General features: G+C 50.3%; 2 protein-coding genes across 3 annotated transcripts; both read right to left on the bottom strand.

Moving 5' to 3' along the window:
* Positions 1–573: 573 nt before the first annotated feature.
* On the bottom strand, positions 574–11,201 carry EEF1G (eukaryotic translation elongation factor 1 gamma). Its single transcript, XM_036122230.2, has 10 exons — positions 11,047–11,201; positions 9,815–9,973; positions 9,038–9,101; positions 8,740–8,882; positions 8,051–8,194; positions 5,808–5,937; positions 5,235–5,439; positions 1,266–1,438; positions 1,047–1,171; positions 574–808 (listed from the first exon to the last, which is right to left on the bottom strand). The coding sequence occupies exons 1-10, from the start codon at positions 11,185–11,187 to the stop codon at positions 650–652; spliced, it is 1,443 nt and encodes a 480-aa protein (XP_035978123.1). The 5' UTR covers positions 11,188–11,201; the 3' UTR covers positions 574–649.
* Positions 11,202–12,243: 1,042 nt separating this feature from the next.
* Positions 12,244–23,802, bottom strand: TUT1 (terminal uridylyl transferase 1, U6 snRNA-specific). 2 transcript variants are annotated; one of them, XM_036122228.2, is made up of 9 exons: positions 23,637–23,799; positions 21,914–22,104; positions 17,806–18,121; positions 17,513–17,613; positions 15,414–15,880; positions 14,462–14,571; positions 14,193–14,303; positions 13,943–14,035; positions 12,244–13,431 (listed from the first exon to the last, which is right to left on the bottom strand). In XM_036122228.2, exons 1-9 carry the CDS (start codon positions 23,716–23,718, stop codon positions 12,287–12,289), a joined length of 2,616 nt encoding a protein of 871 aa, XP_035978121.1. In that variant the 5' UTR covers positions 23,719–23,799; the 3' UTR covers positions 12,244–12,286. The 2 variants fall into 2 exon arrangements, with proteins under 2 accessions (XP_035978121.1, XP_035978122.1); XM_036122229.2 differs by lacking the exon at positions 14,193–14,303 and having other exon boundaries at positions 23,637–23,802.
* Between the last annotated feature and the right edge of the window lie 979 nt (positions 23,803–24,781).

Raw genomic sequence — 24,781 nt, 5'->3', positions numbered from 1 at the left:
GAAGCAGGAGGGCACATTTCCAGTACAGGCTCCAGTGACACCCACTGGGGTCCAAATCCCGTCTCCAGAGGCAAGTCACTTACATCTCTGAACCCCACTTCCTTGTGAGAAAGTAGGAATACCCCAGAGATGATCCGCAGCCAGTTAGGGCCAACAGGCCAGCCCTGTTCTGAGTAGTCTGTGCCTGATATTCCTGCCTGTTTGAAATATTTCAACTAAGACCCTCGATGCCACCACCTCCCTCCGTCCCAGGGCATCTGTGAGAAATAATGTGAAGTTCCTCCACACACTGTGCGCTATCGTACCTCAGCAATCCGGTCCTGAAGAACTGGGTAGTTACAAAGCTCCGTGTCACCACCCACCCTAACTGCATCCAGTCTTTCCCAGCTAGGCTAGAAGTCAGTCATCACAGTAGAGGCAGAGTGAATACAGTCAAAACTGAGAGAGGCCCCTCTTCTGCCCTTCTGAAGACTCCTCTCCTGCAAAAGGAGGTACTGCAGGCCCAGAAAATACCCTGCTTCAACGTATCTATACTCCCCTTTGAAGAAGCCATCACTCATAAAGGAGGCAGGACAATGTTCAGTTTCCTTTAATGACCCCCATCTCCCTGAAGGGCAGGTACAGGCAGCTAGGCGATGGCAAGAGATGTTCACTTGAAGATCTTGCCCTGATTGAAGGTTTTGCCCACATGCTGGAAGGCCCCCTCCCAGGAAAAGTACTCTCGAACCAGCGTCTGGGTCTCCTCGCTGCCAGGATCCAGTTTCCGCCATGTGTATGACTCGTAGTCCACCTGCCAATCTGGACTCAGCTGGGGAGAGAAAGCCAGGTTAAGCAGCATGTGGTCAGTTATCAGACACTGTCCCACACCTGTTACTTCCAGCTCAGACCCATGTCATCGGATCCTGAAATGCAGTGACCATGGCAGTCCTTCCTGTGTACATTCCCTGAACTCTCCTGAATGCCTACAAGCACAGGGATGAAGGTGGCCTTCCCATCCCCTTGCCCCACCCTGAAGAGAAAGACTCCTCCCCTACACCTTTCCTCACCGGAAAGGCAAGCTCCTGGCCTCGGAAGACCCAAACTCCAGAAATGGAGCTGCTATTGTTGGTTCCAAAGAGGATGACACTGGCAAAGGCATTCTTCCTCAGCTTGTCCAACCGCTGGAACATTCCTGAAGAGGCGAGGGAGAACACACAGCCTTTAGAATCACATCCCCCACTGCCTTGTCCTCCCCCATCCTCTTCCTAGACCCACCCTCTTCTCACCAGTGATGAGGTTGCAACTCATGAAGGTCTGGGTGAGCTCTTCAGGGAAGCGGTACTCAGCGTACCACAGAGACCAGCCATCCTTATCAAAGTGCTCCCAAAAATACGGCAGCGCCACAGAAAGTGTGTCCTCATTGGAGTACTTGCGCTTAAATTCGTCCAACACAAAGGTACTGAATGGAGGAAACAAGCAAGGTCAATGGGCAGAAGGCCCTACTGAAGCAACAAAGCGTTGTCAGGCTAAGAGCAACTAAGGGCAAATTTCACTTAAGTTTAAAGGAAGAGGTCACTGGATTGGCAGATGGGTACAACCTTGTAAGGGAAGAGAGCTAAGGGCATATAAAGGGGCATATAAAGGGGCATTCCTCTGCTCCCTATCTGCAGCCTAAGTCAGCTAAGCTTGAGGAGGGTGGGACCCACCGGGTGGGGGGGGGGCCTGAGGGAGCCCTGCCCCAAGAAAAGCACGGCCAACTGCTGCCCCCTGGTGGAGACCCAGAATGAACACTCCTGCTTCGAGGGCCCACCCCCTCCAGGGCTCTTTCCCACTGAGTCGCACTCAGTCCCTGACTCACCCAAGTCTCTTCCCCCACCACAGGCCTCTTCGGGTTACACACACTACAGTGGGACAGCAATGTAAGCAGCAAATGTTATCAAAGGGCCTCTGCCCCAGCCCCAGCCCTTATACCCGTGGCCTTGAGTCACTCTGCCCAGGAACAAGCCCGGATGCTGCAAAGCCCTTAATTCAGATATTTGAAGCAACCTGGCACACTGAGCTGAAAAGGCTCTGCCCTGTAGAGTCCCTCCCCTCGTGGTAGGGTGCACTTTCTTTCTTTCCAGTTATAAAAAACCACATGCTGACTGAAGAAAATCACCCGCAATGCCAGCAAACAATAGAACGGATTAATATGTTTATGTCCTTCCTGCTGGTGGCTTTCCAGAGCTTGTGGCCTTCCAGAGACGATGTGTGTAGTTCTGTGCCTTCCATGATTTGTTCATTTAATATTGTCACCCCATCAGGGATTCTTTACAAGTGTTTTAAGATTTTTTATTCATTCATTTGCGAGAGAAAGAGAGAGAAAGCGAGAGCACAGGGGCGCCTGAGTGGCCCAGTCGGTTAAGCGACTGCCTTCGGCTCAGGTCATGATCCCAGGGTCCTGGGATCGAGCCCCGCATCAGGCTCCCTGCTCGGCGGGGAGCCTGCTTCTCCCTCTCCCTCTGTCTGCCGCTCTGCCTACTTGTGCTCTCTATCTCTGTTAAATAAATAAATAAAAATCTTAAAAAAAAAAAAGAAAGCGAGAGCACAAGCGGGGGGAAGGTCAGAGGCAGAAGGAGAAGCAGACTCCCCGCTGAGCAAGGACCCAGACACGGGACTCGATCCCAGAACCCCGGGATCACGACCTGAGCCAAAGGCAGATGCTTAACTGAGTCACCCAGGCATCCCTTACAAATGTTTTAATGGCTAAATAATCCTCTACTGTATGACTGTGCCATAAACCTATTTTAAAAAACCCTTGCTACATGTTTAATTGGCTGAATCATTCATTAGTATAAATAATGCCAACAAACCCTAGAGTTAAAACCATTCCTTTCCCTCTTTCCAGATAAGGTTAAGTGGTGTGACCTGCCCACTGTTACAATGTAGCAAAGCAGAGGCTGCCCTTGAACCCTGGGTCCTTCGTTCCTTCCCAAATCCATAACGGAGACCTCCTCTGAGGAGTTTCCACCTCAACCACCCAAAAAAGGGACTGGGGATTTTTTCCTCACACCCTCCTGAACCGTTCGAACTTTATAATTTATGACCATGTTGTATCCGTTTCTCCCCAGATGAGGACAAGCTCTGAATGGCTCCTGAAACAAGTATAGCTGGAAGGCATTAAAAGAACCAGAACCGGGGCGCCTGGGTGGCTCAGTCGGTTAAGTGGCTGCCTTCAGCTCAGGTCCCAATCCCAGGGTCCTGGATCAAGCCCCACATGGGGCTACCTACTCAGCGGAGCACCTGCTTCTCCCTCTCCCCCTGCTCATGCTCTCTCGCAAATAAATAAATCTTTAAAATAAATAAACGAATAACTAGAATTAACTCTTGACAAACAGCAGTCTTCATCTTCGAAGACATTACCTCTGTGGCGTTAAAAATCCTGGGGAAAATCATCTTGGCAGCCCAACAGAGCACCATGGTAATACAGCAAATTGGTATTAACCAATATTCCCAAAAGGATTTAAGTTTATTAACGATTTTCAGTCTACTGGTGATTTATTTTCTGCCCAGAATACACAGACCTAATATACGTGAAAATCTCTAGCTATCAATTAAATGGGTCTGTGTTACAGCAGCATATGTAACCGGGGTTACTTATCACAGCTTATGTACACATACCAAAAATCCTGCTCACTCCTGACCTGCCCCTGTGTTAGGCTCAAGATCAATCACTTCAGTTCAAAAAGAAATACATGTGTAAGGAGCAGCTGCATCTGGACACTTCCTTGGTCTTGTATGAAGTGCCTGGGCCTAAGAGCTACACTCCTTGCTCCCCAAATGGGGCGCCTGGGTGGCACAGTCAGGTAAGCACCAGACTCTTGATTTCGGCTCAGTCACAATCTCAGGGTTGTGAGATCGAGCCTCATTTGAGCTCCGCACTCAATGGGGAGTCTGCTTCTCTCTCTCTCCCCCTCTGCCCCTCCCCCGCTCATGCATGTGCCCCCCCCCCAAATAAATAAAATCTTAAAAAAAAAAAACCACCACCATTACAAAATAGGGGAGGGTGAACCCTGTTGAACTCCCATAGACCAACTAGTGAAAGGCTGGATGGCTCTGGGAAAGGCAAAGTGAGTGGATGAAAAAAGCAGGGAGCAAAGAGAACCATGTGAAGTAGCTCCGGACAAGACAGGTCTCATAATGCTTGCAATTCTAATGAAACGACATAGGGCAGTAACTGATGACTTGAGTATAGAATAGCAGGCAAGGGGGCGCCTGGGTGGCTCAGTCGTTAAGCGGCTGCCTTCGGCTCAGGTCATGATCCTGGGGTCCTGGGATCAAGCCCCGCGTCCGACTCCCTGCTCAGCGGGGAGCCTGCTTCTCCCTCTCCCTCTGCCTGCCACTCTGCCTACTTGTGCTCTCTCTGTCAAATAAATAAATAAAATCTTTAAAAAAAAAAAGAACATGGGGCGCCTGGGTGGCTCAGTCGTTAAGTGTCTGCCTTTGGCTCAGGTCATGATCCCAGGGTCCTGGGATCGATCCCCGCATCGGGCTCCCTGCTCCGCGGGAAGCCTGCTTCTCCCTCCCCCACTCCCCCTGCTTGTGTTCCCTCTGTCGCTGTGTCTCTCTCTGTCAAATAAATAAATAAAATCGTAAAAAAAAAAAAAAAGAACAGCAAGCAAGTACTAGATGTCCCGCTTTTTTCGCACCAAAAAGTTTCCTCTTCTTCCAAGAACCTCAACCTTTACTAAAAAGGTTGGCAGTGGATGGGGTGATGACCATCCCATCTACTTCCTTCTTGAGGAGTTTAATTCCCCCAATCTGGGAAACAATGAAGCAGACAGGCACTGTGGAGTTATGGTCACCCTCCCTTCTCAGTGAGAATGTTTATACTGTCTGTTCATCAGAAGAGTAAAAATATAGAGTGCCTGGGTGGCTCAGTCAGTGAAGTGTCTGCCTTCGGCTCAGGTCATGATCCCAGGGTCCTGGGATGGAGCCCCATGTCGGGCTCCTTGCTCAGTGGGGAGCCTGCTTCTCCCTCTCCCACTCCCCCTGCTTGTGCACACGCACGCACCCTCTCTCTCTCTCAAATAAAATCTTAAAAAAAAAATTCACCCAATTTTTGAGTATAAACTCAAGAAATTGTTTTCCTTGCAAATAAAACATCTTTCAATTTTATACAGACAACCTAAAACGGCCCTGGCTGTGACAGGGGAACACACTAGGCGAAAACCGGCCTTCTTGAGTCCCACACCCCTACCCTCCGATACCCTCACCTCTTGGGCAGGTGAGCAAAGGGGTCCTTGGCCTTCGGCTCAGCAGCCAGGGCCTGCTCACATTCATCCATCTCCTCCTCAGGAGCAGGGGCAGCAGCCTTTTTCTCCTCTTTCCTCTCAGCCTGGGGCTTCTGCTTCTCTTCCCGAGAACCTTTCTCTTTCCGTGGGGTGTCCTTTTTAGGCTGGCTCTCTGCAAACTTTTTAGCTGGTGCAGAGAAAGGGAGAGAAGTCAGTGTCCTGCCTCTTTCCATATGCCCCTAAAGGCAGGCAGCGAGCAAGGTGATGGAGGAAAACCGCTGGGGGGGACGACTACGGGACCTAGGCCCTGCACTGCTCGGCCGCCAGCTGCCCGTACGTCCTGGAGCAAGAACACAACACTCAGCAACACACACACGGACACCACGGTTTCTGTATGTTAACGCCAATGAAGGAAAGTCTGTATGCGTATCAAGTATTGGTCACTACGTGGGATACCCTACATTCTGTGGGTCCACGTAACCCACAAGCTTGATGATGGGCAGTCAAGGGGCGGAGACCGAGCCAGGCCACGCGCTCCTCCCCCAGCAGACTCACCGTCAAACTGGGCCATCTTCTCGCAGAGCTTCACCTCCCCCAGGACGGCCCGGAACTGCGGCTGGTTGATGCAGGTGACGAACCAGCGGGTGGTATTGGGGAAAGCCTGGCGGAAAGAAGGCTCCAGGACCTGTCAGAACACAAGGGCAGAAGCAAAGGTCTTGAGGGGTTTCAAGCCAGAGACCTTTGTCTCCTTCTACACCAAGGCTCCACCTCCCTCTCAACCCCGAGAGGGCAGCTCCCTGGATACCATCCGACCCTGGAGGGCTGCTTCCCATTGACCTTCCTCCTTTACAGGATAGTCTGACTTAATGCACACTTGATCCCATCTTTCGTTTACAACAAATCTACTTGATAGATATGTTCATATGGAGCCTTATTCCTTTTACAAAACCATTTCACACCGGGGCGCCTGGGTGACTCAGTCGTTAAGCGTCTGCCTTCGGCTCAAGTCATGGTCCCAGGGTCCTGGGATCGAGCCCCCTAAAATGAGCCCCCCTGCTCAGCAGGGAGCCTGCTTCTCCCTCTCCCTTTGCCCTCCCCCCCATGTTCTATCTCTTCCACTCTCACATACATAAGGTCTTTAAAAAAAAAAAAGTCACACGTCAATAAAACTAAAAGCAAACAAACAAAGGTGGGGCAACACAGCTACCAATACTCATTTTGCCAAATAAACAAGATAACAAAAACATTAACTACATTAACTACAGAATATATATTTTTCTTTCACCGAACTTCAGAAACTAAATATTCAATAACCCAAAAAAGTTAAAAACAAAAAAGTATTTCAGAGTAACACACAGTCCTTTAAACTGAACTTAGCTTCGTGACAAACTTATTTACCATCTTTTAGTTTGCTAAGATCAGAGCGAAACTAATTCTGTCACAGAGACAGACCAGAGCAGTCAGTTCTGTAGTACTGGTTCTGTAGTACTTGGCTTCAAATCCGATGCCACCACTTACTAGCTATGTGCCGTTGGGCCAGGTTCCATTTCTCCTCAACCATATAGCAGGTAAAAACTAAGAGGATCCCTGCAAGGCCTCTGGCACAGGATCTGACACAAAGTAGGTGCTTTTCCCCCCCCAATTATTACACTACTATTCTGGACTAGTACCAGTCCAAGAGCTGCTGGGATGCCTGGGTGGCTCAGTCACTTGGGCCTCTGCCTTCGGCTCAGGTCATGATCCCAGGGTCCAGGGATGGAGCCCCGCACTGGGCTCCCTGCTCAGCAGGGAGCCTGCTTCTCCCTCTGCCATTCCCCCTGCTTATGCTCTCTCTCTCTCAAATAAATAAATAAATAATCTTTAAATTAAAAACAAACAAACAAACACAGGGGCGCCTGGGTGGTCGGTTGAGCATCTGCCTTCAGCTCAGGTCATGATCTCAGGGTCCTGGGATCGAGCCCCGCATCGGGCTTCCTGCTCAGTGGAGAGTCAGCTTCTCCCTCTCCCCTGCTTGTGCTCTCTCTCTCTCTCTCTCAAATAAATAAATAATCTTAAAAAAAAAAAAAACAAAAAACTTGAGGGCGCCTGGGTGGCTCAGTTGGTTAAGCGACTGCCTTTGGCTCAGGTCATGATCCTGGACTCCCTGGATTGAGTCCCGCATCGGGCTCCCTGCTCAGCGAGGAGCCTGCTTCTCCCTCTGACCCTCCCCCCTCTCATGTACTCTCTCTCTCTCATTCTCGCTCTCTCAAATAAATAAATAAATCTTTAAAAAAAAAAAAAAAAACTTTAAAAAAGAGCTGCTGCTCTGCAACATGTCATCTTCTCTGACCTAGTAACTTCAAGACTAATTATTACCTCGCCGGTTTTACGGCTTACAGAGGAGAAAAAGAACTACAGGAATTCCTTCTCCCGCTCTCAAACACACACCCCCCTACCTACAGCTTGTAAGTGATGAAGCCAAGAACTGAACCTAGCCTGCCTCCAGAACATCTTGATAGTGAAGCTACCAGCCCGACCTCCGTCTTTACAACTAACCACAGCATAGCTGGACTTCCCAAAAAATACGGAAACAAACTAAACATCTTCGCTGCCAAACAGAAACTTAGGAAACAGAACGTTACCAAACTTCTCAGAGGAGAGAAAGCAGTCACTCACACTTGGGATCCCTAGAGACCAGCTGTTACCGGACACTCTCTCACGTCCAAGTCCTCGGCAGAATACAGGGTAACCTGCAAGACTCATCACGTCGTTTCTAACCGCCCCCACCCTCTGCCAACCTGATTCTTTATAAACGTCACCTGTTTATAGAGCCACAACAGGGTGCAGACAACTGTGATGTCAGCCAGTGTCACACGTTCGCCCACCAGGAAAGTCCTCGTCTTCAAGTGAGCATCCAGTAGCCCCAAAATTCGCCTCACTTCCTCCTTTGCATTCTCTGTGGCCTATTGATTTAAAATGATCAAAAACTTAATAGTGGGTACCCATCCCTTTCCCTGCTCCCCTCCCCCAATGACAGGACAAAGGTAGCTATTTCATTTACTAAATTCTGGCTCATCCCCATCCTCTTTCAATGGAGTCAGATCCTAGGATCACTCCAAATGTATCACAAATGAAGCTCTCCATGTCAAATTTCTTCGTGGTGCAGTCTGGATTAATTTCCCACTATACTGACCTACTCCCTTACCTCTGGATTTTAGAAGGAACCTTAGAAGTCATTTAACCAGCCCCTACCATTTGGTATAGCTTTTCTAAAGCAGAAATCTCTCCTCTGACCACTCACAAAAGGCACCACTTCCATTGGGTCTGTGTGACAAAGAACCCAGATATCATCAACTGCAACCCAAATTCACACCCCAATGATGAGGTCTTTTATTATCCACATATTCTTAGCATCCCCTTCTCTCAATCTATTTTATTTCTTACTTCCTGACGCTCAGGAGCTGATGCCATCCCTGCCCTTGGCTTCGCCCCCAGTTCCAAGGCTTACCTGCTTATTGTGGTGCATGATGCCCAAGGTGGGGAACACCCAGGTACTGGCTGGGGGCACTATGTCGCTATCAGCGAAGCTCACCCACTGCACCACCTGGGCTGCTGCCTCTGGAGTGCTTCCCCGCAGCTCCTCATTGCTCACTGCAGAGGCAGAACACAAAGGTCAGAACTTTGGGGTCATGCCAACATCAATCCAAGTCCATGCAAATTCCTCTCCTGTCCACTTCAGCTCACCCTCATCCTCTCCTACCTCCTTCATTCCAGATCTTCCCATTCCCACACCCACTGCAAATTACCATAGTACGCAATGGCATTGCTCTCGAACACACAGAATCCATCGTCACCCTCAAATGCTGGAACCTGGGACAAAACAGTCAAAAGATAAGTAAAATTCAGAAAAATAAGTGAAATACACAGTAAGTTCTCACTAGCCAATCCCAGGAAGTGAAATCATTTTGGATAAAAATTCTTACATAAGGCTGACAACCCTTACTCAGCAAACTATTGATACAAACTACTGGTACTACCCGTAACCCAGGAATGAGAAATATTTAATTTGTTTTCCCTTACAATCTAAACTCACATAAGAAACCCCAAAGATTTAGATATTTTTAAATGTTCATATAAAATCCCTCAATCAAATAGGCAAAAGATCAAAAACCAAGTGTCACATCTCTGTCCATATTCTTTAAAGTATGGCTCCCCACACTGCATTTCTCTCTTCTCTGTTTAGCTTGGTTATTTATCGATCTCTATAAGCCCCTTGGCTGGCTCATGGCAGATACTTGATACATTTGCACTGAAAACCATCAAAACTCACTCTCTCCCACAAATACAAAGAAACCTGTGAATTTTGTAACAAGTCACTGGACAGCTCTGCATTATTTCTAACTACATGTAAATCTACATTCATCTCAAAATAAAAAGAATTTTAAATCACTGAAATGCAAAGAAAAAAAAAAAGGTTATATGAAAAGCTCCCTTTCAAAGATGGAGACCATCTTCAGAGTGAAACAATCTCAGGGCTCCTTGAGTTCTCAGGACCTAAGACCCCTCTTCACTTTCCTACTTACCTTGCCGGCAGGAAATTTACGGAGAAATTCAGGGGTGCGGTTGGTTTGGCCGAAGTGGAAGTGGGGTGGTGCGGAGAGCACGCGGACCTGAGCCCCGCTGTACTGAGCAGCAATGAGAGCCTTGAAGGCCCTCCAGTTTTCAGGATATGTGTACAGGGTCTATGGGAGAAAGCGGGGAGGGAATACTAATGAGTAAAAAGATCCCAGTCCTAAATGTCACCTCCCAGGATAAATTCCCTGAGTTACTCCCAATCTGTTCAACTCACTTTTACTCCCCCTGGTGAACCAAGCTCTCTAGTATTGTGGTCATGTGTAATCAGAGTCCTCTGAAATACCGAAGACAGAACCACACACCAACTGCTAAATAAAGCTTGTTGACAGGCTTGACCTTCCCTGAGGACAGCTCTAGAAGCATTCTCATCTCAAATACAGCCTCGAGAAACCCAGAACCTGTAGCTCCCTCAGACTCCACCTGCCGACACACACACACTCCTCCCTTCCCGGAGCCCTGGTTTCATTCATTGACGGTGAGCGAGTACCTGCCTACTCCACTGCGGAGCCGCTCACCCCTTCCAAAGCATCACCCTTGTCTCTCACACACACCATTTCCAAGTTCCCCTCAGAAGAGCCACGGAGAAACCGAACGGCATCTTCTCTTCCTAAATCAACTCGTTCTCCCCAAAGAACCCCTCCTTCTGTCACGCGTACCGTCCCTCCGGTTCTGTCCCGCAGTGAGTTCCCTGGCGTTGGCTTCTCCTTCTATTAACCTGGCCAGCACGGTGTGCTCCACCGTCCGGAGAGTCCTCCCACTCCCAAACCTCCCCGCCAGACGACCCTTAACCGCAGGCAGCCGTACCTGCCCACAAAGACCCTCCTCTTCACCCCATCCCTGCTGTTGCCCCACAAAACGGTCGCAAAAGTTCTGTCAACCTGCCCGGATCCCACGTCTCGAGGCGGCAATGAACCCGAACCCCCTTCTCAGGCCCCAGACGGCCAGGATCCGACATCTCTTTTCTCCTCTACCCCAGACCCTTCCACCTCTTTGGCCTCCAAGAGTCCCAGCCTCAGTTCCCCTCCGGGGCCTGGAAGCCTTGCTCTTCAACAGTACGGTCTCTACACCCCGGATCAGTTCCCCACTCGGCTCCAGAACTCCTCTGACGCCGGAGGGCCCTACTCGGGCAAAGGATGGCGTCGGATACGGTGACCTGGATCGCTGGAGCCGGCAAACTTACCCCAGCCGCCATGGTGATTCCGCAGAGAAAGGGGGTGGGGCTCTCGGCGCTGCCGCAAAGTAAGCCGTCAGGGAGAGAGGGGGGGAAGGGGAGAGCCGTGGAGAAACAGCAGCCGCAAAGCGAGGACGGCACAGAAGGCATACGCACGACAGTTCGGTCTCCCGCGGCGGCTGAATTGGAAAAAGAAGGGGGTGGGGCCTGCTGGTCTGCGAGGCGGAAAGCTCGCGCCTGCGCAGTGGGGCTCTCGGCTGGCCCGCCCCGCACCCCCCGCACCCCCACCCCCGCCCAGGCATGGCCAATCCGAGTCCCGACGTGGAGGTTGAAGGCGCGGAGGGTAAACTGTGAGAACGAGCTGGAAAACCTCCCCTTGTGTGCGACGTGGCACAGCTGCCAACTCCGCGCCGCGCCGGCTCCCAGAGGCGTTCCCCTCTAGCTCGGGAACCCGCGGTGACTTGACGGAGATCCTGCCAGGCCCCTAACATCAGGATTGTGGGACACTCACAGGAGCGGAAACAAGTCCGGCGTGGATAAGTCCATTTGTCCATTTGTTCCCGCTCTGTTTTTTTAGAGGAGAGAATGAATATCTAACCAGAGCCCAAGTCAGAAACCCTGCCAGAGTGAGGTTTCCTCCCATTAAACCACCCTACGGCTCCGCGATGCATTCGCTGCAAGAAGGGCCCTGGTACCGGGCCTGCAGCCGGGGAGAGCCGAGGGAGAACACATGGCGGATCCCTTCCACCTGTCACCCTGGAGGGGCTGCCAGTTTACCCATGATGGGCTGCCCTTTACCCACGCTCAGGTCGGAAAATGTTTCCCCCATTTTAACCAGAACTCCGTTAAGTGAGAGAGTGGACGAAGAAGCCTGAACCCCAATTTCAGGCCATCACCATATAAATCCCGGCGGCAAGGTAAACGTGGAGGCAAACTTGGTTCTTCTGCCAGGTACTGCCCAAGCCGCCCAGCCGGCCCTCCATCCTTCGGGAACGCTACCGAGCGGGCTCGGGGTGCAGGGACACACACACACCATTGCAGGCGCTCGCTGCAGGTTGTGATAAAGGGTAGGAAGGAAACAGGCTGAGACCTATTTTAGGGTAGCCAAGGACGGCATGGCTGAGAAGAGGCAGTAAGGTCTGGGGAGGACAAGTACTGGGTGGAAGGAGAATTACTACCAGGTGGAAATCAGAGGAAACTGTAGTGTTCATTAAACTAGCAGCTTTATTGCCCCTTAGGGTCCCTGTCTTCACTCGAGGAGGTTCCGAAGTGCTTGAGGGAGGAAAACCTGTAAGAAATGATGGAGGTCAGGGAAGAGGCCTTGAGAATCCTGGATTGGGGTCACGGTGAGAGTCTGGTCAGCCTGGGAGGCAGATGCCACAAAGGTGAGGAGCGGCTCAGCCTCGGGCCGCCGTGCAGCACTGCTCAGTGCTCTCAGCTCCTGGGTGACCTGAGCCTCAACTGCCAGCCACTCCGCGGTGCCAGCGCCGCCTGCACCTCTCCCCTTGGTCTGCTGCTGCAAGCGTCGCCGGGCCCGCCGCCGCCCCTGCCACACTCGGTGCCATAGGGCACAGCGCCAGCTCACTGAGGGGAGCCCCACGCCCTTCCCTGTCTCACCTCGGGACCCTTCTCGGGCTGCCTCGGGTCCTTTGGGCCCCTGCTCTGCCAGTGCTGCAGGGCCCGACTGCACCTCTTCACCAGCGGCTAGCTGCTTTCCGGGCGTCTGGGGTGGCTCCCCTGGCCGCCCAGGGCTCTGTACCCAGTCCTGCACCGTCTCTCCAACCTCTACAACCATTTCCTCCACCCCGTCTTCACTGTGGTCCCCAATACACCCCTGCTGCTCCTCCTGCCCTTCCTCACAGCTTTTTTCCTGTCCATCTAGTTTCAACCTTTTGCTTGTCCCTCCCTGAGGAGACTCCTCAGGTCCCCCTCTGTCTGACCGCAGTCTCTTGGTTCCCTGTTCTATATGGCACCCCAGTGCTTCCCTTAACACCTGGGCCAGGGCAGCGGTGAGCTGGGTGAAGGGAGCAGGGGGTAAGGGGATGGGTGTTGCAGACAGCAAGGAACTAGGGGAGCTGGGCTGCAGAAGGGGGAGCAGCCCCCAGTCCCGACCCCGGCAGGAACGCCGCTGGTACTGGAGGCTCCGGCAGTAACTGGCTGCCGCTCGGCAGCAGTTCTGTAACCGCCCAGCTACCCGGCTGGTCACGTTGGCTGCCACATTGTGACTCAGGTCAAAGGGGTCCTGGAGATTCATGGGGCCAAGGCGCAGACCCTCCCAGCGATTAGAGAGCAGGCCCCCTGCCACGGGCAGGGCCTGACCCTCCCGCAGGGATAGCAGCGAGCCACGAAGATCCCAACAAGAGACGCAGGAGAAGAACTGGGCTAGCAGAGAACCTGGAGGAGGAGGAAGACCAGGCAGAAGGGGTTACTTAGAGGCCGGGACCGACACAGGCCTGCACTAGAGGCATTCTCTTAGAAGGACTTTCTTTTCCCTTCCAAGTAGCTCAGAAGAGTGTCAGAAGCCAGACTCCTCTGATCTCTATATAAACAAGAGGCCCAGCCTCTCTCCCCGTGCCCCCATTTCTATCCACAGCCAGCCCCAAAGGCCCCAGAGTCTCCATCTTTGGACTCGGCCCTTGCATCACCACTGGATCCTCAAGCCCTGGCCTGTACCCCGGCTTCCCCCCCAGATGCTGCTCCTTCCCCTCGCTAGCAGTGTAACCTTGAGCAAGCCACTTAATTGCTCCAAGGCATGGTTTCTTCATCTGTGAAATGGTATTAACCGTACTAGCTCTCCCACGAGGTTGCTGTGAGAACCATGCCTGGCAAACGGTAACTGATGGATATAACCTACAGTTGTGATTAACATCATTTATTAATCCTCTCCCGGGCTCCCCAAACTCACTGAGGGGCTCCTTATTGGTGCTGGGCTCCAGTCTTGAGGCATCCCTGGGGAAACTACAGTCCCAGCCATCAACCTCCACCTGCTCACCCTCACCTGTGAAAGAAAAAAAGGTGAGGGTCAGACCGGAAGCAGGAAGATTTGGGGGTGACAGCAGAGCTCTCATTCCTGGGGTAGCTCAGTGCATCTAAATGAGAAAGGAGGAAAGCCGAAGCTAACAAGATAAAAGAGGGTGGAGGCCAGGCCGCTGTACCTGCTTTCTGGGTGAGCTGGGACACAGTGGGCAACACAGGAGGGTCCCTGGTCTGAAGGAAATAGACCACGAGCAAGGTCAGGGCGTAGTTACTGAGGAGGGGGCCACTTCCTGGGTAAACAATTATTCCAATTAGATTGGAGGTGCATCTAACACCCTGGTTGGATCTCCCAACCCTGGTTCCTGTACCTGCCTCCCCTCCCCTCCCTGAACCCCCGCCTTTGCCCCAACACCAGCTCAACCCCAAGTCTGTCCTGATTCACTCTCACCTGACAGCCCTCGACCTTGAGCCCAGCAGCGGAGGGTGTACACGAGGGGCCGAACTCGCCCATCCAGCTCAGAGCAGAGACTCAGGAAGCGAGAGTTATGCAGGGCCAGCCTGGAACCAAGACAAGGATGTCAGTGCTGGGGAAACCCTCTGAACTATCACCCCAGCCCTTGTTCCAGGCTTGCAGAACGGGGGGGCCAGCTGGAATGAGGCCAAAAGAGGGTTTCCCAGGTGTTTGCTGACACAGTCATGTGAAGAGGCATGCAAAGAAAGGGTATGCAAAAGGATGTCACATGTGGGGGCAGGGGGGGATAGACACACACAACATCCTATATGCCCATCCTGGATAGGATATTCAAGAAGGGTTTTGTTACAAAGCCTTTCGTATGCAAAGAAACAAAGACCAGAAGGGAGGGAGAGGGCGCCTGGGTGGCTCAGTTGGTTAAGCAACTGCCTTCAGCTCAGGTCATGATCCTGGAGTCCTGGGATCGAGTCCCGCATCGGGCTCCCTGCTCAGCAGGGGGTCTGCTTCTCCCTCTGACCCTCTTCCCTCTCGTGTTCTCTGTCTCTCATTCTCTCTCTCTCAAATAAATAAATAAAATCTTAAAAAAAAAAAGAAAAAAGAAGGGAGGGAGAAAGAGACGGAAAGAGGAAGTGGGGGAGAGGGTGGGAAGGGAGAAACTGATTTGCATCTAACTTAGCATTTCCCAAACTTATTCAACCCTGGAACTGTTTTCTAAATCCCCTAAAGATAGTATTCCAAGGAACAACACACTTTACACTCATGAAAATGGATGCCAGACAGGAGACAAATGGCAGAAGGAGGGATGGGACCCAACAAGGATAAGCTTGAGGTTCAGCAAGTACAGGAGCTTCCTACACCAGGGTTCCCTCCTCACCCACCCCAGAATGCTCAGCTGGCCTTCCCCAACCACCCCCCTAAACAAAGGTACCGGTTACTGAGGGAGACGTCACCGTGAAGACCTGAAGGTCGATGGCAAAACTTGACCACAGGGCGTCGGGCAGAGGGCACAGTTTGGACTCGATACACTCCAGGGACACAGCCCCGAAGAATGGATCCCACTAACTCCAGCATGGCTACCCCCTCTGTTTTCTCCCCCCTCAGGGCCTCTGCTAGTTCCAGGGCCTTCCCCAGGTCCCCCTCTCCTCGGTCCTCCTGCAGTGGTGAGGCTGGAGGCAGGGACTGGGGAGAGGCGAGGGTCTCAGAGGCCAAAGCAGAGTCTGGAGTCTGGGGTGCCAGGGAAGAGGAAGGAGTTTCAAAATCCAGGGCTTCTGACTCTTGGGGAGAAGGAGGCTGTGAGTCTGGGGGGGAAGCCGGGGTACAGGCCAGGGCTTGAGGATCCAGTGGTGATGCAAGGGCCGAGTCCAAAGATGGAGACTCTGGGGCCTTTGGGGCTGGCTGTGGATAGAAATGGGCTCAGTGAATATTCACCTCTCCTGCTGTCCCCCATCTGAGCAACATTCCCCAGGATATATCTGTTACTGCTTATATGCCAGGTCCCATTCCAAGGCTTTTATATATATTAACTCAGTTAATCCTCACACCCCCTTTTTAAAATTAAAAATAACTTTGTCACTGTCATGAAAGGCAAAAAAAGGCAGAAGAACTGTAAAGGAGACAGAGGGGCCAGCACTAGCCTGCTGGTGGGCAACTGATGAATGCAGGGGATGAGTTGCGGACTAAAATCTCATAACATTTTTTTTTTAAGATTTTTATTTATTTATTTGAGAGAGAGAATGAGAGGGGGGAGGGTCAGAGGGAGAAGCAGACTCCCTGCTGAGCAGGGAGCCCAATGCAGGACTCGATCCCGGGACTCCAGGATCACGACCTGAGCTGAAGGCAGTCGCCTAACCAACTGAGCCACCCAGGCGCCCCTAAAATCTCGTAGCATTTTACTCCTGCACCAGGTAACACGTCTGTCCTTGCTAACGGTACTGTGGCTGTACCCAAGGATGCCTTTGTGTTTCCCTAATAGACACTGGACTATTATGGGCATCATGTATACACCCTGCTCTCAAATGATTCTGAAAATATAAAGTGTGTGTGCGCATGTATGTCTATATGTAGGGATAAAGAAAAAAAAGACTGATAAAACAAATTTATGTTTTAAATAACCCTTTTTGTGGGGCACCTGGGTGGCTCAGTCGGTTAAGCGTCTGACTCTTGGTGTCTGCTCAGGTCATGATCTCAGGGTTGTGAGATCAAGCCCCACATTGGGCTCTGCACTCAGCGTGGAGTCTTGAGATTCTCTCTCTCTCCCTCTGTCACTCCTTCCACTCGAGCTCAATCTCTCTCTCTCAAATAAATAAATAAAATCTTTAAAATAACCCTTTTTGTAGGGGTGCCTGGGTGGCTCAGTCGTTAAGCGTCTGCCTTCAGCTCAGGTCATGATCCCAGGGTCCTGGGATCGAGCCCCGCATCAGGCTTCCTACTCAGCGGGAAGCCTGCTTCTCCCTCTCCCACTCCCCCTGCTTGTGTTCCCTCTCTCGCTATATATCTCTCTGTCAAATAAATAAATAAAATCTTTTTTAAAATAAATAAATAATAAAAAAAATAACCCTTTTTGTAAAGTAGGGAGCATATGAAAGCTGTACTTTTGGCTCAATTTTGCTGTGAACCTAAAACTGCTCTAAGAAACAAAGCCTATTAAAAAAATACAACCCTTTCCTATTCCAAAAGCAGAATCTGTACATCAGATGTTAGAAAATACAGATAAGTAAACACATAAACCCAAAATTACTTTATTGTATGTCCTTTCATATATTTTTTTCCCCAAAATACAATATTATATACACCATTTTGAAATCTGGTTTTTTTCTGTTACCAATGCCATGTATCCTGTGTGAATTCGTATTCATCCTATCTAATACCCATCTAATACATTCACATTTCTCCAATTATAATAACCCTTCCGGGTTCCATTATCCGCATTTTACAAATGAGGAACTAAGGCATGAGAGAGACTGTGCTTGCCCAGAGTCCCATGACCATCCCCACTGACTCTTCCCAGCTGCCTCCCCGGTCACTCACCTGGGACTCTTCCAAGTCACCCAGATCCAGGAAGAGGTCAAGATCACAGCCATGGACATCAAAACTGTTTATGGAAGAGCCAAAAGGATGGACCACACAGCCTGGATGTCGAGCAGAAAATAAAGGTCGAGGGCCATTACAGAGGAGTATGGGGTGGAAAAACACGGTGGGGCACAAAGAAGGAAAAACAGCCAAATAAATGCCTCTAGCTGCGGGAGACCTGGGGAATGCAGACTGGGGGCAGGGGAGGGAGGGAGGACGGGGGCTCCAACATGGTAGGGGAAGTGACTCACCGGGGAAGAACTCTGTGAAGACCTCCTGCATCAGGGCCACCACAAGGCTCCGTAGCTGGCGCTCAGCCTCAGACAACTCCCTCAGCCCCACGAGTTTCACCATTTGTGCCCCCACATCTGGGGCCTCAGCTAGTGCTTTGGCCAGCTGGTGACTGTCAGGGGCCACTCCTTTGGGGGATTTGGAGGCTGGGCTCTGGAACTCTTTCTGCTCCCGTGGCCGGACCCGCAGGCGATGTCCTCCCAGGCTGTGCTGGGGCTGTGACAAGACAGCTTCCCGGGTCCCGATGTCCCCCATCTCCACGATAGCAAACACTCCCTGGCAAAACACAACAGGGGCAGGGATCATGGTTTTAGAATAAAAAATCCGAACACATGGTTTGACAGTGGGTGAGATTCTTTGAAATGGGGACCACCCTATAAATTGGGAATATCTGCTTAGTGTTTCTGGAACAGGGAACATATTTAGAAAAACAATTCTCTCCGTCACTCCCATCCCACACATTTACTCTCATCCCATTCTGCCTCTGAAAATCCCATTTTATTTATTCCATTCTCCCCTACTCTTGCCAATGACATGATTTTACCGCTTATACTCTGATGCATCACCTAACTTTTCCTTCTAACTTAATTAGACCTTTTAGCATTGATTTAGAATCCATGTAACTGTGCTAGGTGGAAATATAAACATACCCTACCTTGAACAGACTTCCTATCTAGAAATAACAACAACATGACAGCATGATGCTATGATCTGGTTGAGTTCCACAATATTCACTAGGAGATATATATATATATATATATATTTAAGGCAAAATGTTAGCAGGAGCGGGAAAAATATGACTGCCTCAGGGCAAAAGTCCATATTCTTTTAAGTTCTCTTCAGTAGTAAAGATAGAGCCTCATCCTGCTTATAACAAAGTATGCGACAATAACCAAGACAGTGCAATACTGGGGCACCTAGCTGGCTTAGTCCCTGGAGCCTGCGTCTCTTGATCTCGGGGTCTTGAGTTCGAGCCCCACGTCGGAGGTACAGGTTACTTAAAAAAAAAGGAAAAGAAAAAAGGGTGGCACTGGTACAAAGACAGTTATTCAGATGAAGGAAATGAAACAAAGACTCCAGATATTAAACCCATACCTCTGTAGTCAACTGATTTTCAATAAAGTTGTCAAGACCACTCAATGAGGGAAGAATAGCCTTCCCAACACATGGTGCTGGGACAACTGGATAGCCACATATAAAAGAATAATATTGGGGGCGCCTGGGTGGCTCAGTCGGTTAAGCAGCTGCCTTCGGCTCAGGTCATGATCCCAGAGTCCTGGGATCGAGCCCCAAATCGGGCTCCCTGCTCGGCAGAGAGCCTGCTTCTCCCTCTCCCTCTGTCTGCCGCTCTGCCTACTTGTGCTCTCTCCCTCTGTTAAATAAATAAAAATCTTTAAAAAAGAATAATATTGGACCCCTACCTTACATCACATAAAAAAATTAATGAAGTGGGGGGTGGGGGATATAGGGGGGAGCAGCCTCACCAGCACGCAGGCTTGAATCACATGAGGAGTGATAAAACATTCTGGAAAGATGGGTACAGAACCTTGTAAATATACTAACAACCCCTGAATTGTATACTTTAAAAGTATGAATTTTATGCTGTGTAAGTCACACCTCAATCAAAAATACAAGCGGCGGCAGGGGGTTGGGGGGGTGTACCCTTCCTACCCTCACTTCCACCCACGCCAAACACGGCAAAGAACCATAGTGAAACCAAGGAGAAAGGCAGCCACTTGGACCTGCCCAGGCCAATCTTCTGACTCTGAGGAATCACACTACTCACCAGACTGCAGTTCAAACCCAAGTATGCAATCAAAGCCCCAGCTAGAAATTAGGTGTCTCTTTGCCTGGCCTTGTCTTTTTTTTTTTTTTTTTTTTAAAGATTTTATTTATTTATTTGAGACAGAGAATGAGAGAGAGAGAGCACATGAGAGGGGGGAGGGTCAGAGGGAGAAACAGACTCCCTGCTGAGCAGGGAGCCCGATGCGGGACTCGATCCTGGGTCTCCAGGATCATGACCTGAGCCGAAGGCAGTCGCTTAACCAACTGAGCCACCCAGGCGCCCCCTGGCCTTGTCTTTGAGTGCACAATTCTCTCAAGAAACTAAAACTGAGAGAAGTTAAATAACTTGTGACTGCCTCCAAGTAAAGGCTTAATCCCCCAAATCTCCAACTTCCCAGTGATGCTGTCCCTCCAGGAAATGTTGTGGAAATGAAATGAGATACTGTATGTAAACCATTTAGCACATGATTAGGGCGTGATAATTGCTCAATAAAAACTTTAGTCATTACTGTCAAAATAATTAGAAGCCTCAGAAACGTGAGGTTTAAGTTCAGAAAAAAGGTCATTCTCTACAACTGAAACAAATCTGAACAAAAACAGAGATACTGAGTTTTCTGAGAAAGGAACCCGGGGCAGACACTGCCAACTGCCCTCCCAATATACATTCTCCTTTTCTTTCTTACTAACAGAATCCCAATTGTTCAGAAGGGCAAGGTGTCCAGCTAAAAAACTTCATTTCCCAGGCTCGCCTACAGCTAGGGGTAACCATGTGATAGAATTCAGGCCAATGAGAAGTCTAACGAAGAGGCCCCTGGGAAAGACATTTTCCTGGAAAATAAAGAAAAGCAAGGGAAGAGAGGAGAGTCAGACTCAGCTGGCACTACTTTTATACTCTGTCCCTCAGCCTGCCCCCTCCTCTTACCCGAAGATGTGCAAACAGCATTATCACAACTAGGAAGGGAGAGCTACGTGCCAATGACAGAGCAGGAAAACAGTAAAGGGCTGGAGTGCCCAGGTCTGGACTTCTTGTTAAAGAGAACAATTAAGCCCCTTTTGTTAAAGCCTCTGTGGGTCAGTTGCCGAATGTGATCTCTAAGAAAAACACCCCAGCGGGGCGCCTGGGTGGCTCAGTCGTTAAGCGTCTGCCTTCGGCTCAGGTCATGATCCCAGCGTCCTGGGATCGAGCCCCACATCGGGCTCCCTGCTCCACGGGAAGCCTGCTTCTCCCTCTCCACTCCCCCTGCTTGTGTTCCCTCTCTCGCTGTGTCTTTCTCTGTCAAATAAATAAAAATCTTAAAAAAAAAAAAAAGAAAAACACCCCAGCCCAGCCTAAGAGAAGAGATGGGCTGCCAAAGCCATTTGGGATCACCTAAGCCACGCCTACACAACCAGAGCACAATCTCAGAACTATAATATGACGATACAACACAGCAGTACAACAGTGAACTTTTTTCAAAGGACTAAAGAGAAACTGACAAAAGCCCTGCCTGGAAGACAAAAAGGACCACAAAGAACAAGCTTATTTGTCTAGTACCATCCAGAAGACAGGGTATTTTGACCAGTTAATTTCAGTACCTCTCACTGTAAGTTAATAAACTGCTAGCTGGTTTATCAACCAGTCTCTTGTGGGGTTAGGATAGATCTGCCGATGGTGTGGTCTTAAAGCACCTACTTCATTGTAATTACTCATTTAATTGTCTACTTTATTCACTAGACTATAAGCTCTGTGCCTGCACGGGCCACATCTATCCTATTCACTATTGAAAATGCAGCTCTGACGCACCTGGGTGGCGCAGTCAGTTAAGCATCGGACTCTTGGTTTCAGCTCAGGTCGTGATCTCAGGGTCGTGAGATCGAGCTCCATGTCAGGCTCCACGCTCAGCGTGGAGTCTGCTTGAGATTCTCTCTCCCTCTCAAATAAATAAATCTTTTTTAAAAAAGTGCAGCTCTACACCCAGTGCCTAGTACAAAGTCAACAGCTAATATTTGGCAACTAAAATGAAGACTGACTGACTAAATTAATGACCAACAAGTCCCCCAATGACTAACTGTAGTGAACTGATAAAATCCAAGCAGGGGCCGGGGAGGTGGGAGAGTTGGTGGAGGGGGGGGGTTGCGGTTCGGGAAGGCTCACAAAGTTGGACTGGCCCAGGTATTGTGGTGTCCATCAAGGAACAAGCCACAGAAGGCACCAGCTGAAACAAGGCTGCTGGTTTCTCTCTCATTTCGTTTTGTATGTGGCACACCTGACTCATCCTTTACCCCAAGAGCCATTCACTCTACCTTGTCCTTGTCCATGACAACACTGGCCACGGGTCCAAATGCCTGGAAGTACTGAGTGAGCTGAGCAGAATCCACATCCCGGGGAAAGCCACTGACAAACACACTTCGAAGTCCCTGGGCCTTTCGGGCAGCTCGTAGTTCTATCAGGTGCCGGTGCTTCCGGCCCCCCAAGTGGGCATCTAGGCTGGGTCCTGCAAAGACAAACGTAAAACAAAAAACATCCAAATCACTCTTCAGTGTACTTACCCCCTGACTTTACCTAAATGCACTCCTAAATCCTACTAATCCTCCCAAGCCACAGAAAGTGTGACCTTTGAATATACAAAGTCCTGGCTCTTTTCACCTTCCTCTCTTGTCCATGTGTCTATATAAAGTATTCTAAGTGGTTCCCAGGAGAACTAGCTACAAGTTTTTCTTAAACTATCTCTAAGTGCTAGGTAGAGCAACACCTGCAAATTATAAAACAAATTAACAGGAAACTTATCCAGGTCATATACAGAAGAACTAAATAAAGCAGGACCCTAGACTATTCCCTCAAGGATGGTCTCTAGGTATGGTACAGAGATTGCAAGTGCAAGATTTGAGGTCACACTGCCCAAGTTTAAATCCCGGGTCTGGCAAACTGTGCGAGATCTTGGGCAAGTTACTTAACCTCTCTGTGCATGTTTCGTAGGACACAAAATTAAGATATTAATAGTACTTACCACATGGTTATTATGCAATATAGAGTACCTGGCAGTCTGGTACATGTTGAACATGGGAAAAGTTAACAATTATTATTTTTATTAAATTCTGGGTCAGCCGTTTGTTGTCACCAATGTATATGATGGGCCAGGGAAGACTATGCTGGATTTTTGTCTTGCCCTACAGGACAAATAGTGATAGTGCCATTCACAAAGAAAAAGAACAGAAGATTCTGTTTAGGGAAGTTAGTGAGTGATTCCCGTTTAGGGAAGATCATGATTCCAGTTTAGGGAAGATCGCGATTCCAGACTTCAGAAGTGGAATTTGAGTCCACCTGAGTGGCTGAGTCGGTTAAGCGTCTGCCTTCCGCTCAGGTCATGATCCCGAGGTCCTGGGATCAAGTCCCGCATCAGGGTCAGAGCCTGCTTCTCCCTCTGCGCCCGCCCCCCTTGTGCACTCTCTCGCTCTCTCTCTCAAAAATAAATAAAATCTTTTAAAAAAAAAACCTTGAATTCGAGGTCTCACGTCCCCTGCGCTGTCATACAAGAACCCTGTCTACTTTGCCAAACCCACCTCCTTGTCACGCATGCCATGCTCCTTCGTACACCTCTGCCTTTGGGTAGCTCCCCCGTAGGGCTTCCCTGAGTTAATTACTACTTTCTCTGTGATCCTACAGCTCTCCAAACATGTCTACTGAGCACTGGAATTGTCTCCACCTCTCGATGGTGAGTTCCTTCATCTCTGAATCTCCTCACCCCACCCGAGAGCCCAGCAGAGTACCAGACACAAAGGTGGCGTCCAACAGATGACCGTTAAAGAGGGAAGAAACTTTCGCTGTGGAGATTTCGGGTACCAGGAAGGAGGGGGTAAGGTGGTGGGACTTTCGCCACTCTCCAATCCCTTCGTACAGACGGCGTGAAAACGGAGGTGAGTGACCCTACCAACCGACTTGACAAGAACTATATGACCTATAACCCTAACTTTCGCTAGGACCCAAAGACGAGAACTCACAACCACCCCCTCACAAGCCACCGCTTACGGTTGGCTGTAGTAACGTGGCAGAGGCAGCAGCGGAAACCCCCACGGGGCAGCGACTGGACATCCGAATCCACTGCCGCCATCGCGACTCTCCAGTACCGGCAACACACAACCACTTCTGCCACCACCGGAACTCACGCCTACAAATCGCAACGCGCTTGGAAGCAACTTCCGCCAGTCCGATAGGAAGTGACGTACGTCGACCAATCGCTCAAGCACACTCCTCGGGAAACTGAGCTCCTTGGAGTCAGGGTTCCGTTTCCACCCCGCGTTAAAGTCTCTTCCACCAGTTTCAGGAGAAGCCGCCCATCTTTGATACTTATCTGCATGCTGTAAGCCGATTGGTGTGGTCTGAGCCATTCAGGCGTTAATTGGCCCAAAGATCATGAATATTCATGAGGCGGCCACAAACGCCGGCGCCGGGGCCCTTTGAAGTCGACCGGCTGTTTCCCTCCTGCTGGTTGGTTGAGGGACGCTGTAGGTACCTTCCCTCTGGGGCGATAGGGACCCGCGGCGCTCCATCCTCAAACCCGTATTTACCCGGCGAATAAAGGCGGAGGATGAGCCGACTTCACGAAGCTCAAGGCTGTCCCTGGATTCCCGAGTTCCTTAGGGCTGCTACTCTCTCCTCTGCCCTCGGTCCTCCCCCCAAATGGCTGTTCTGCGACCACTTCCCAGCCCTGGTTGGGGAGCTCTGCCCCACTGGGCACCTCCCAGACTCCACTCAGCCACAGCCAGATCGCTGCGGCCCCGTGAGTCAGGCTTTCCTTCCGCAGGAGTGGGCTGCGTGGAGTGTAGCCACGAGGCGCTAGAGCCACCAACCCACTCCAGGCATGCGGTGGGACCTACTTTGGTGGCAGCGGAATGAAGACTGTTGGAAGAAAATGCTGCTTTCCCCAGACTGGTATAGTGGTCAACTCCTCCCGATACTGCCCAGGTGTAAGCTCGGAATGGGGAGAGTGAAGGAGCTGGGAGGCCCCAGGGGCAGAGAACAGGAAATGGAGATAACTCTCGGACGGGCTAAGCAGCTCCTGCTGTAGTTATTGGCCCACAGCTTTGGACTGTGAAAAGCACACTGGACCTGAGGCAGACATCTGAAGGTCTGTAACCTTAAGCAAGTCCCAACTGCTGAGGCTCTTCCCCTAT

This window comes from Halichoerus grypus, chromosome 11 (assembly GCF_964656455.1).
Source record: "Halichoerus grypus chromosome 11, mHalGry1.hap1.1, whole genome shotgun sequence".
NCBI classification, from domain to species: domain Eukaryota; kingdom Metazoa; phylum Chordata; class Mammalia; order Carnivora; family Phocidae; genus Halichoerus; species Halichoerus grypus.
Note: the sequence above shows the minus strand (reverse complement) of the source record. Positions and strands in the feature narration are given on the sequence as shown.

Excerpts from the sequence above, each read along its gene's own strand:
- EEF1G (XM_036122230.2), bottom strand. The coding sequence starts at position 11,187 with ATGCCTTCTGTGCCGTCCTCGCTTTGCGGCTGCTGTTTCTCCACGGCT. Across the intron at positions 9,102-9,814 it reads GTAAATTTCCTGCCGGCAAG|GTTCCAGCATTTGAGGGTGA; the intron begins GTAAGTAGGAAA and ends GTTTTGTCCCAG. Across the intron at positions 5,938-8,050 it reads TGTTGTGGCTCTATAAACAG|GTCCTGGAGCCTTCTTTCCG; the intron begins GTGACGTTTATA and ends GTGTTCTGACAG.
- TUT1 (XM_036122228.2), bottom strand. The coding sequence starts at position 23,718 with ATGGCGGCAGTGGATTCGGATGTCCAGTCGCTGCCCCGTGGGGGTTTC. Across the intron at positions 22,105-23,636 it reads CCACGTTACTACAGCCAACC|GACCCAGCCTAGATGCCCAC; the intron begins GTAAGCGGTGGC and ends TTGTCTTTGCAG. Across the intron at positions 15,881-17,512 it reads GTGACTTGGAAGAGTCCCAG|CCAGCCCCAAAGGCCCCAGA; the intron begins GTGAGTGACCGG and ends TTCTATCCACAG.